General features: G+C 30.8%; 1 protein-coding gene across 6 annotated transcripts in view; it reads left to right on the forward strand.

The window, feature by feature from the left end:
- LOC127730627 (transmembrane protein 198-like) overlaps nt 1-13,475 on the forward strand; it is a 59,490-nt gene extending 46,015 nt beyond the window's left edge. For all 6 annotated transcript variants that reach the window (XM_052239123.1, XM_052239121.1, XM_052239120.1 and 3 more), the window contains 2 exons: nt 2,851-2,981; nt 8,503-13,475. In XM_052239123.1, coding sequence (XP_052095083.1) covers nt 2,851-2,981; nt 8,503-8,631 — 260 coding nt within the window. In that variant the 3' untranslated portion in view covers nt 8,632-13,475. The remainder of the gene's footprint in view (nt 1-2,850; nt 2,982-8,502) is intronic.
- The last annotated feature ends 594 nt before the right edge of the window (nt 13,476-14,069 follow it).

Below are 14,069 nucleotides of genomic sequence, written 5' to 3' on the forward strand. Positions count from 1 at the left end.
TTTTGTGTTTTCATGTTTTTTTTAAGTATTATAAGCAATAGGCCAACTATATTATGTGAATAGAATGATTTTAAGATACATATATGTCGGTCTGGCAGGTATCATCTGACCATTAACCTCATTTCATGGTTCATTGGTCAATGTTAAGTTTTTGTGTTTTGGTCTTTCTTTGAAGTACTTTAACATGTTTAAACATTAGGTTAACTATATTATGTGAATTGAATGATTTTAAGATGTATATGTCGGTCTGGCAGGTATCATCTGACCATTAACCTCATTTCACGGTTCATTGGTCAATGTTAAGTTTTTATACAACCGCAAAAAATTTTGCGGTCGTATATTGGTATGACGTTGGCGTTGTCATTGTCGTCACCGTCGTCCGAAGACACATTGGTTTTCGCACAATAACTTTAGTTTAAGTGAATGGATCTCTATGAAATTTTACCATAAGGTTCAATACCACAAAAGGAAGGTTGGGATTGATTTTGGGGGTTATGGTACCAAGTATTAAGGAATTAGGGACCAAAAATGGGCCAAAAATAAGCATTTTTGTAACTTCCAGACAATAACTTGTGTTAGTGTATGGATCTCTCTGACATTGTACCACAAGGTTCCATATCTCAAAGGGAATGCTGGGATTGATTTTGGGGTAATTGCCTCAAAATTTTAGGAATTAGGGGCAAAAAACAAGCATTTTTCTAGTTTCATGACAATAACTTGTGTGTAAGTGTATGGATCTTTCTGAAATTGTACTACAAGGTTCCATATCACAAAGGGAAAGCTGAAATTTAGTTTGGGGGTAATCATGGTAATTGCCCAAAAAGATTTGGAATAAGGGGCCAAAAATAAGCATTTTTCTATTTTCCAGACAATTACTTGTGTTCAAGTGTATGGATCTCTCTGAAATTGTACTGCAAGGTACCATACCACAAAGGGAAGGCTGGGATTGATTTTGGGGGTAATTGCCTCAAAAGTTTAGGAATTAGGGGCAAAAAACAAGCATTTTTCTTGTTTTAGGACAATAACTTGTGTGTAAGTGTATGGATCTTTATGAAATTGTACAACAAGGTTCCATATCACAAAGGGAAAGCTGGTTTTGAGTTTTGGGGTAATTGCCCTAAACGTTTAGGAATTTGGGGCCAAAAAGGGGCCAAAAACAAGCATTTTTCTAGTTTCAGACAATAACTTGTGTTCAAGTGTATGGATCTCTCTGAAATTGTACTGCAAGGTACCATACCACAAAGGGAAGGCTGGGATTGAGTCATGGGGTGATGAATTATAAGGGGGTTCAAAAATTGGGGGGAAGGGATTTTTTTTCGGTCCAAAATTCAACTTAGTTTGATTTTAACAAAAATTGAATTCTTGGGGTTCTTTGATATGCTGAATCTTAACATGTATTTAGATTTTTGATTTTGGGCCCAGTTTTCAAGTTGGTCCAAATTGGGGTCCAAAATTAAATTTAATTGATTTCAACAAAAATTAAATATACGGGGTTCTTTGACATGCTGAATCTAACCATGTATTTAGAATTTTTATTTGTGGGCCACACTATCAAATTGGTTCGAATTGAGGTCAAAATGTTCAAAATTAAACTTTTGTTTGATTTCATCAAAAATTGAATTATTGGGGTTCTTTGATATGCCAAATCTAATCGTGTATTTAAATTTTAATTTTGGGTCCCGTTTTTTAAATTGGTCTACATTAAGGTCCAAAGGGTCCAAAATTTAACTTAGTTTGATTTGAACAAAAATTGAATTCTTGGGGTTCTTTGATATGCTGAATCTAACATGTGTTTAGATTTTTGATTATAGGCCCAGTTTTCAAGTTGGTACAAATTGGGGTCCAAAATTTAACTTCGTTGGATTTCAACAAAAATTGAATATATGGGGTCCTTTGATATGCTGAATCTAATCATGTATTTAGATTTTTAATTTTTGGGACCCTTTATCAAATTGGTCCGCATTGAGGTCATAAGGGTCCAAAATTAAACTTTGTTTGATTTCATCAAAAATTGAATTCTTTGAATTCTTTGATATGCTGAATCTAACCATGTATATATATTTTGGTTATTGGACCATAATAGGTAAATTAAAAAAATTTAAGTTCTTAGACCACATTCATTCTGTGTCAGAAACCTATGCTGTGTCAAATATTTAATCACAATCCAAATTCAGAGCTGTATCAAGCTTGAATGTTGTGTTCATACTTGCCCCAACTGTTCAGGGTCCACCTCTGCGGTCGTATCAAGCTTGAATGTTGTGTTCATACTTTCCCCAACTGTTCAGGGTCCACCTCTGCTGTCGTATCAAGCTGCGCCCAGCGGAGCATTTTATTGTGTTTTGGTTTGTTTTTCAAATATATAAGCAGTAGGTCAACTATATTTGGTGTATGAAATAATTGTAAGGTGTACATGTATGTCTGGCATGCATTATCCGACCTTGACCTCATTTTCATGGTTCATTGGTCAATGTAAAGTTTATATGATTTGGTCTGTTTTCGATTTTCATTAGCAATAGGTCAACTATATTTGGTATATTGAATAGTTGTAGGGTGTACATGTCTGACCTTGAACCATTGCCATGGATATTTAGAAATGTTAAGTTTATGTAATACCGATAGTAAAACCTTTATCATTAAGACTTTCAACATAAAATCAATGGCAGTAAAGCAGGAGAGACATTTCAGCGTGTGCATTCTTATTTAAAAATTGAGTGACAAATAAGTGAAATAAGCTGCACATTTTATAAAATATACTCTCGATATAATTAGTTCCTCAGGTATAAAATATATGCTTCACCTTGTTAAGTTGGATGTCTATTTGTTGTCATATCTGTACTTTCTTATAAACAGCTTCACAGGGTAGAAAGAACAAAAAAGTGAGTTTACAGAAAGTGAGGAAACGACAACATGAACCTGACACACAGTCCCGATACAGACACTTATATAAAGCTAGACGAACTACTGGAGATGTTATTTCACAGGTTAGTTTACTCCCTTTTTTAATTTTTAATTTTAAACACATTAAAACATATACATGACATAAAAACAAAATAATTACATGCATCGATATCAGACTCCAAATATTAAAAAAATTAATACTTTTTCAATTATTTTCATGGGTACCAATTTTCCTGGATTGAGAAAATATAGTTATTTTTTATGGATTCTTGATTGTGTTGTTTCTGCCTTAAAGCTTCTAGAAGAACTATATTTTGTTTAACACTTTAGTTTGTGGTTCACTTATACTGAAAGTCCACGAAATCTAGAAAACACATGATGAGAAGAAGATCCCTGTTGAAACTGAGATCACTTTTTCTAAGGTCAAGGATATAATTTAGAGCTTTTGAAATATATTTTAAGTTTGATTGATTGATTGTTGGTTGCTTAACATCCAGTGGCAAATATTTCATGCATGTTCAGGACGAGAACAAAATAATAAATTTAAATTATACAATAGGTAGGTCCTGTAATAGAGGCCGTACAGGACGAAGTCAGGGAAATTTGGACTACCACGGGAAAATGAGGGTATATTGGATAGGGACAAAAATTTAGCCTTGCAACAGGCCACCTATGGACCCCTCAAAGAGTTGTTGAAAGAATTCTTAATGTGCAAAGAGCGTGGCACTCTCTTTACACGAGATATAGGATTAAACGTCCCCATTCTGACCGAATGTGGCTGCAAACTTGTTCATCCCGCACATTTGAGGGTTATACTGCCATTCAGAGCAGGGATGGGCACGATTACTGACAAATGTAATCGATTAATAATCGATTACATGAAGGTATTTTGTGCAATTGATTAATAATCGATTACTCAGATTTTTGTATGTAATCGATTGCAATCGATTACTTTATCAAAAGTAATTACATTACTTTTCGATTACTGTCAATTACATGCTTCAAAATTTAAAAAAAAATAAAGTAAGTTAAACACTATCATGTTGATCAACGTTTGTATAGTAGATGTTTAGAACTTTACCAAAAAAACAACATTTAAATCATTGTTTCCAAATTATTAGTTGACAGTTGTTATCTAGATGGAATCTCTTACTGAGGATCAGAATTATTAAAAAAATCTTGAAATTTGACTTTCAACATGAATTAGAGATGACATTGCATTCCATCAATCACTTATATATATGTTTAAAGTTTTTTTCAATAATTTTGCTTTCGTACTGACTTAACTTAGCTTTTTTGTTTTTATTCATTAAAAGCAGGTATATTTTAGCATAGTTATTTACAATGTTGGAAGTTTTCTCAGAAGAAAATATAAAAAAGTAGAATTATTAATTAGTTCAGCTAATTTTAAGGATCAAAATTTATAATTATAATGACAAACATGATTTAATCCTTTTGTTTGAAAACCACCTTAATTATAGGTTATAAAACTGCGAATGGAGTACAATTTATAACCTGGGGCAAAATAATGTAAATCTCCATCTTAATTAGACAAACAGTAATTGAAATAAAAACAAAGTATGTGTCTTATATAGTGATTAGAAGACTTTGATCATCTGATTAGTAAAGACAAGTTTGTTAAGATTTTTTTATTCTATAATAAAATTATAAACAGTATATATTTATAGTGTCAACGAGGGATACATGTATCTTTTTCTGAAAAGAATTTCAATGCATAGGCATTGGTTCATTGTTAAAAGGATTTTGTGTACTTATTTTTCATATACATGTATATCTTAACATTATAAGAAATCAACTGTTTTATCTATTCTAAGCTTAAATCTTATTGAAAATTATGCTTTTAGGAAATTTAATACAAATAACCTTACTACTTTAAGGAAGTACAGAACTTAACTTAAGACACATTTCTTATTTTAAATCCATTTTCTTATTTTAATATAAAAGGTGTTGACTTATTGACAAGCACATCAATCCATTTGTTTCAAAAGCTAGATATAAAGTAAATTATGGTAGGGGATCTGGTTGATCATAATGCAGCTTGAGACAATAGATAGAAATATAAAGGCAGTTGATAAACTCTTAAGTCATATCAGTACTTCAAAGTGATGAATACATACATGTTTTCATTTAAAATACTAGGTTATATTTCATCAAACTATTTTACTAAAGTAATCGAAATGTAATCGAAAGTAATCGATGATTACATCATGATTTTTGCTGTAATCGATTAAATTACGATTACATGTAATCGAAAATGTCTTCGATTACAGATTACAGTTGATTACTGGAAAAAATGTAATCAATTACAATCGATTACGATTACAGATTACGATTACCCCATCCCTGATTCAGAGGAAGACCAATGGTGACCATATCTCTATTCCCCTGTCACCCTTGGAGGGTATTTTAAGTTTGTCCTTCCTTGTTGCTTATGTATCATTTTCTGTAGTTATGTATTTATTATAAAGCACTCTAGACATTTGGTGGTCCTTTGTCTTAATTTGCCAGTAATAACTGACAGGACTGATTAATTTCAACATCTCTTATAGTAACTAAAATAGACCACAATTTTTGCAGAAAAGTGGTTTCTGAATGCTAAATCAAATACTTCATATGTGATTGCCATCTAACTTGGATATGTGGTCACACATATTAAGAGGAAGGTCCCTTTGAATTTGAAGTCACTAGTACTTTTGTCTAAGGTCAAGGTCATAGTTACTATAAATAGATTGTAAGACAATATTACTGTCTAAAATCATAACAGAAATGCATTATACCTTACGTAAACAGAAAAAACTATGACATCAAGTCATAATCAGCTTTTTCCCCCTTTATATGGAAGAGGGGGATATGTGATCTTGCTCACTTAAGGTTTTTATACAACCGCAAAAATTTGTGGCTGTATATTTTGTATTGCGATGTTGTTGTCGTCATCCGAAGACATTTGGTTTCCAGACAATAATTTGAGTATACATGTATGGATCTCTATGAAATTGTACCACTAGGTTCCATACCACAAAAGGAAGATAGGGATTGATTTTTAGGGTTATTGCCCTATCTGCCTAGGAATAAGGGGCCAAAGAGGGGTAAAAAAAGAGCAATTTTTTTTAACTTTGTTTGAATTGCTTATTTCTGACCAATATCAATGGGGTTTAAATAAACTTGGAATATTGGGGTTCTTTGATATGCTTAATCTTACTGTGTATTTACAATTTTGTTTTGGGCTGTAATTCCATTGCTGAAATTGTCAGTCCACTTCACTTCTTGTAGTGTTTGCCCTTGAATGATGATTTTTACCCACTCTTGTGATGTTTGCAGAAACTATAGCTATATAGGTAGAGAGAAATTATCACCAAAACATGCAAAATTAGGTCTACAAGTAAGTTCACATTGCAAGTCTACTCCTTATAGCAGTTATTGCCTCAAATGATGATTTTCTTTCAATTTGAGTGTTATAATTTTGAACAGCAAAATTGATCAGCAACAAAAAATCTTTTAATAAGTCATATGAATAAAAATCATAAGTTGTTGCCCTGAAATCACAATTTTAACCATGTTAACCAAGTTCTTTCGTTTTTGCTTATTATTTTGAAAATTATAATGCATATACAGAAACTTGGTCCAACAAGAAGGATATTATGGCCAACAGTTTCCTTGCAACACAATAAATTTTAGATGATGGTACAATGAATTTTATGCAAAAATGCTAGGTGAGCGACTCCTTGGAGCCTCTGTTTGAGTTCATTATTAACAACATGTACTTAAAAATACATTAATTGTTTTACAATAAGTGTGTTAAAAAGTATAATAACAAAAATACCAAACTCCAAGGAAAATTCAAACAAATGGAAATGCAAATTGTACATGAATATGCTACACAAAAGGGAAATTTTGGCCCCTGACATTTCAAAACTTAGAATTTATTAGAGTTAAACATGTTAAAGGAAATATGTTGCCAAATTTCACATTTATTTTAAGCTTTATTATATAAACATTTTACATACATGTACCAAAGTAAATATCTAGCCAACATAACTCAGAAACTGTAAGAGCTGCATAAAACCTTTTAAGTATGCCAGGAGGAATACATCTAACATATCTTACAATCTAATAAATCTTGATGACATTATTTAAAACAGTTCAAGCTATTAGATATATTAAAAAATTCTTTTTTTTTCGGGCCCAATTTGGCCAAGATACCTCAACAACTTTGAAAGATCTGTTGTTTGAAAAAAAAAAAATATTCTAAATCATAATCAAAATTTTCATTTGGAATCCAATGGTTGGAAACTGGTCTTTTTTTGTCAGAAACAGGAAAAAACCAAAGCTTATAAAAAACTTGTACTTTGTACTAAGCAAAATTGTTTTAAAATAAGAAAAAATGTGTCAACAGAAAAATAATAATTGCAAATTGACCTATGTTGCACAGATACCAATGCTGAATACCTAACCATATTGCTGAAGTTTTTTATAGTTGGGTAGGTAGTGCAAGTTTATTTAGTTCAAAATATCTAGGGGGAAATTAGTATCTCTTTAATATTATTTCAAAATAGTGGTAATTACAATACTATAGAAATAAGGATATGTGGTGAGAGTGCCAATTAGACAACTATCCACCAGAGATCAGTAGTCTTGGAAGAAAGCAGTTTAGTCTTTTGAATGATGAAAAAGGGGGGAAATTGTACATACATATAAGCAATATCTATCCTACAACATTAGGTTTTAAATAGATAAATAAGTTATATAATGATTGAAATGTGTGATGTGGATTCATTATTATTTGTTGGATACCAATATCCGTGAATTTCGTGGTTACAGGTGAACCATGAAATTAAATGCTCAACGAATGACAAATTTTCTATAGGTTTGTATGCAGACTTCGGCAAAACCACGAAATTAAATATCCATGAACATGTAATTTTTGCTATATCCACGAAATTTGGTATCCACGAAAATAAATGAATCCACAGTATGAGATACAAAAAAAGAACAAGGCAATCAGACAAAAATCTCGTGTATTTCTAGAAATTTCAACTAATCCTGATCAAACATGTCAAAGGAACACCACCTTTATCACCTTGGAATGTTGGAAATCAGAGAATGAACCACACTTTATTAAAAAAATTACATTATTATACTTCACTTTAAAATGCAACATTTTGATTGGTTAATAAGAGTGAGACATTCTACTTTATCCCATGGCTTTATATTCTATTACCCTTAGATGCTTGATCATTTGTGTGCTTTATTATTATAAAAACTGATGGTTGTTATGTAAATGGCCTCATAGCTTTTTACTTTCAATTTAAAATTTAAAAGACACTTATAACATAAAATTCAGTATAATAAATTGAATAACACATAGCTGAGGGGGTGAAAGAGCCGATTGTTACCCCTCGAAGAAAACATTGTCAACTTTGGCTTTGCCTGAATTTTTCTCTGGGTAACGATCTGCTCTATCATCATCTCAACTGTATGTTATTTATATAGTGTAAACTGACATTTATTTTTATGTAGACTGGACTAGCGAAACTTAATTTTCATCTCAAAAATTTTAATAAATAAAACATTTTTCCATTGTAGAGTTACTTGCAGAACATACAGGAAAGATTTTCACCTTCTCTGAAGCGACATAGTCACACACCCATCCCAACAGAACCAAGTCAAACAGAATTAGATAGTGCTAGTACAACTCTTACACAGATTACATGATATACTACAAACATTGACAAATAGTCTTTTAAATGTTATCTGATGTAAAGCCAATAACAGTGCTGACTGAGAGTAGCCATTTCATATGGGAGCGTTTTTGTAATATGTGTTTATTTCTGAGTGCAAACTGACAATTGAAATTCAAACAGAAATATTACATGTGCTTGGTTGTACAAGCAGTTATTTTGGAAATTGAAAGAAATGTTGAAATATCTAAATTGAATGATTAAAAGAGAAAGTTTATGCACGTATTATTAATATTTACCAGTAAAATGGCTAAAACTAACAAATAGGAATTACACAAATATACTGTTACTATTCATACAAATCAGTTTTTGTGTGGAAAATATTAATGCATGAATTTAAAAAACAAAAGAGTTAATAAAATCTAGTAAGTATAAAATTTATTTCATGAAATAAAATCCATTCATCTCCTCAAAATTCTCAAACAGACAGCATAGTCAAATTATTTTTATGGTAAGCATGGTAAGATGCCATTTTACAAGAGAAATTGAGGAGACAAGTTAACTAAAGTGATATTCATCTCCTGGTATCTTGTTTTTTGTTTCTTTTATGGGACTATGGTAATTGTTAAACCTTACTTCAAAATTCTGAAACTGGAAAAAACTTTTTTATGATCATTATGTTCAATAAACAGTTAAAGGTTATTTACTGTACAGTCCACTCTCCTTACCAAAAGTCCTTGTGTGCAGAGTCTAGGTGAGATGTCCATAGTTAGACAAAGATAATCAAAGGGACACAACTCAAGAATAACTATTAATGTCGAAAACACACAAGATTCATAATTATTTCAAGTTTGGATTAAATATTTTTAGAGTATTTACTTTGTGTAATTTTATTTTCTGTTATTTTAGTCCTTATTATAGATAATACAAAAGTTAAAAGCTGCTGATTGAAAATGTTTTGAGTAGCTGACTTAATCCTTATTTAAGACACACCAAGTATTGCTGTTGCTTCTTCAATCTGTCTCCTGTAGTTATTTAACTTCAGATTGATTACAGCATGTTCTGTGAGATTTTAATAGGTATTTGAAATGATATCCAATCAAACATAATATCCATGCAACAACACTCTTCATTTCATTTACTAAAACAATGGAATAACTGGAAATTAGATGATTGCTAAATGTATTGTTGAGGCAGTTTAGTCACAAATGTCTTCCTTTGATTAGTGTTGATTGATTTGAGGTTACAAACTCAAACTCTATACACTTTTTTCTTAACTTTGGAACCATTTTGAATCAAATCAATTGAAATTTCAATAAATTTATTCTTATAAAACTAATTTTGGGATCACAGTAAAAACATTTTTAACTTGTCCAATGTTAAGTCAGCTAAATTCAAGACAATGAGAGATAACTCTATTTGAAAATGATATAACATTAATTTGATTTTAATAATTTTTTCTATATATATTTTGTAAAATAGTTGCAAGATTTTGAAAATATTTTTGCTTGGTTGTTAAGATTTGTGGATGTTAGAACATATGATGATTGTATTTGCATAATAAACGTCAGGGTACTGTAGACTGAAAACAAGATCTCATTATAAGATTTAGGTTAGTTGCAAGTCTACATTAGTTTATTGTATATTGAACATGTTATTATACCGGTATCTATAATTACAAAAAAAGTAGTTTAGTTAGAGAAGTAACTCCAAACATGTTGAATGCATTGTTTGAGAATTGCATACTGATAATGATTCTCTAAAAAATTTTTGAAGAAGTTCAAACCCTACAGTAAGTTTGAAAATTTGTACAAAGGCTTTATTTTATGCTTAAACATTAATTCTTCTGTCTATTCAGCTTTCTTTGCAATAGTCTTTTTTTGTTTCGCAATATTTGTTGTGTTGATCTGATTTTAACATAAACCTTCATTGATCTCATTTTGTCTAATGTGTGTATAAGCAATGTAAAAACATTCCTTCATAGATTAAATCATACTTCATGTTTAATAACATCATGACTTTCCAGATTCCAGTTTGTACTTAAGTAAATTTCATCATGCATGTACCCATTAGGAAAAATCTTCCTAGTGTTTTAATTTTTGTGCTTCAGGAAAATAAATCCTTATATAAATGAACAACAGAAAGATACTAAATCAAATTAAACAGTTCCCAGAACAGTGTTAGATATGTTCTTACAAAGTGAGACTCCTGTCAAAGAGATTCAGAAATGTTCCAAATGTATGGGAAATGAGGCCAAAGCAACCAACTTATAAAGGGTGAGGTATTTTGGTCTCACTGTACCTCTAGGGTTAGAGCCCATGCATGCCTCTTTTTCTAGGATTAATAAAGATTTAACACTTTTGAAATTTAATATCGTTAAATGGTTATGAAAAACCTTAATAGCCATCAAGAGGATAAGACTGTACACCTCAGGCACCCATAGGTTTCTTGTCTTCTCTTCTCTATTTAAGTTTAAAGACATTTAGAGATGTAATTCAGTTTCTTATATAAGGAGAACATTTTAAATGCTGTAGTTATTACAACATTTATTATAAAATATAATTTATATATATTGAGAATATGTTGAAAGGAACATCAACAGTTCAACAAAGGTTGCGTTTAACTAAGTACTCATATACATGGTATAGTCTTTCCTTTGTATGATTCTTGTCTTAGGTAAAATTAAACATGGAATCTCATGAAAACATCAGTAGTTTGTCATTTATTTTTGTGTTCTGAAAATAAGGTTAGGCCATTTTTTTTTTGTAGACATGACAATTAAATGTATTTGTATAAATAATTATTGTTTTATGTTGAACATCATTTTAAATTGTTAAATATTGTTCTTTTTGTATCTTAAATTTGCATTGTACCAGAAAGGTCTTAAGTATTTGACAACACTTGTAAACAGTTAACTGCATTGATAGGTCAGATCAGTTATGTACAATTTTAACATTGATAAATATGATGACATTATTAAATTGTGAGTCGTTACTTCACATGAAGCCTTATCAAAATATTTATTTTCATCTCATCTGGCCCATAGGACCAGGTGATCTATTGCCATCACTTGGGGTCCTTCGTTGTCTGTCTTCGTCATAAATTTTTTCAAAGATGTTCTCCTCTGAAACAACTGATACAATTTCAAACAAATTTGTGGTTAATGATCTTAGGCTATAAAGTATAAAATATTTGTTTTTTTCCCAGTCAGTCAACAGACATGGCCACCATGGTTAAATATAGAACATAAGGGTAAAATGCAATAATTGTCTTATATCTTGCAAACTATAATAGATAGAGAAAATCTGACATAGGCTAAAGTGCTCCAAACGTGTCAAGATCTACATACTTCCTGATTGGGCCAAAATTATCAATTTCTCCTTAAAGAGTTATTGAAAATGAAAGCTGTTCTTGTCCTTTTTGGAGGGTTTATCTGACTTTGACCTCACTTTCATAGATCAGTGATAATGTTAAGTTTTTGTAATACATGTAGTACGACCTTGATCTTATAGACTTTTAAACAATTAAACATAGTCATAAGTAATACACCAGGCAAGACATTGTAACATGGTCACACTTATATCCTAATTTTCTGAGGTTATGACATAGAAATGTTTTCTGTAGAGATAAGAAACACACTGTACACAATAAGTAAGATCCTTGGTGAAAAGATTTAAATGCCTAATTCACATTGATATTCTTTATTGTTTTGAGAATGCATATTTTACTACTAACAAAACTAAAATGGCAGTCTGGAGCATAACATTATGCAACAGATGGTGCAGAAGTTTTCAACTTCTTTGATTATTTTTTTCATCACTATAATTGCAAAATCTAATATAAAATTATATGGTTGTATATCCATGTTGAGTTAACAACAGTTACGTCTAAATATAAAAAAGATCAAAATTGAAGTGAAAAAATTAAATTGCATAAACATCACACTTGAAATATCAGTAGGTTTTGGTCTAATGCAAATAGACTAAATTATACAGAGATAAATATTTATACTTATGGTGACTAATCACTATATGCTCAAGGGGCCATTTGAAGAGTTGCAATCAGTTTGTGACTGTTATTGTCTATGACTGAATATTTGAAAGATGAAATAATTTGTGAAACCCCTGAATCAGTTTGAACCAAACATTGAAGAGTTATTACAAATGCATTCCTAGCAAATATTCATAGATTGATTCTTGGTTGATATTACTATTAATATACAAGGTTTCTGTAACTTTTTAAAACTGCTTAAATAAATCACTTATCAATCATAACTCTACACTATCATGATTCATTGGAAGCTATTGTTTAGATAAAGTTTTGTTATAATTTAATTTCAAAATTCTACCTCAACCAAGATTGTCACCCATCTGACAGGTTGAACCTTTCTTGCATAGGAATATATCTAGAAAAGAATGAATTCTCATGTTATTTGAAGTGATACTTTCCATCGGACGATTGACAGAAATTTTAAATAATTTAATCCTGGTTGACAGGGCTGCAAAGGACTTCCAGGGTTGTATGGTGTAATCAGGTGTGTAGCAAATTACATTGCTACAATTAAAAGGGACATGTTTTAAAACGCTTTAAGTAGCAACCTTATGCTTGTAATCTTTTGTCAGGAAAATGCAGATATATATGTATATACATTGTTTTTACAAATCTGTAGAGTTGAAAATGGATAATAGAACATAATATTAGCATTTCTTCCTTTGACAAAGTAAATCCTAGGGTAAGCTCTCTTTTTGGGATCAATTGTCTCCTTAATTAGTTTCATCAGGTTTACTGTAAATACATCAGCATTATAAATTGTTATACTGTGTTAACTTGTTGTGTAAATACAAGTTCTAATTCAAATAAAAAAGTCAAATTTTAAAATAGTTGTTACTTGTTACTCAATATTTTTCTTGTATTTATTGAGGTTGTTTTTGAGTGATTTTATCACATAAGAACTTTGTTAATAGCTCAGTTATCCAGCAGGACTAGTGAGCAATGGCCAGTTCATTCTATCTGTGTATATCTTTGTTCTTCATTCTTTAATTAAAAAATATTTTTCTCTAAATTAGTTTGAACCAAAAATGTTTTAAAAAATATGGCATTCATTCTGTGCACATGTTCCATGCAAATAATTCTGCCAAATCTAGTAAAGTAGTATATCCATTGATTTGAGTCCTCAACCAGAACACTGTCAGTATGCCGCGATATAAAAGTAAAATGCAAACAATATTATGTAGATCACAGAATCCATTTAGAAATGGTTTATCTGTGTCCCCTTTTGGATATTGCCAGTTGACCCATCATAAACAATTATTGCTGCCATTTTTGTACCCTGCTGTGTGAGCTGTGGTGTCATAGTAATAGTCTTCTTATAGATGGTTTGACAGCAAACTCTTACTAGAACTTTGGTGGGGACTTTTGTCGTCATAAATAGTTGAACATACTGGACTTTCATTTAGATTTAGATTTGACATT

Source organism: Mytilus californianus, unplaced genomic scaffold (assembly GCF_021869535.1).
Source record: "Mytilus californianus isolate M0D057914Y unplaced genomic scaffold, xbMytCali1.0.p SCAF_2, whole genome shotgun sequence".
NCBI lineage: Eukaryota > Metazoa > Mollusca > Bivalvia > Mytilida > Mytilidae > Mytilus > Mytilus californianus.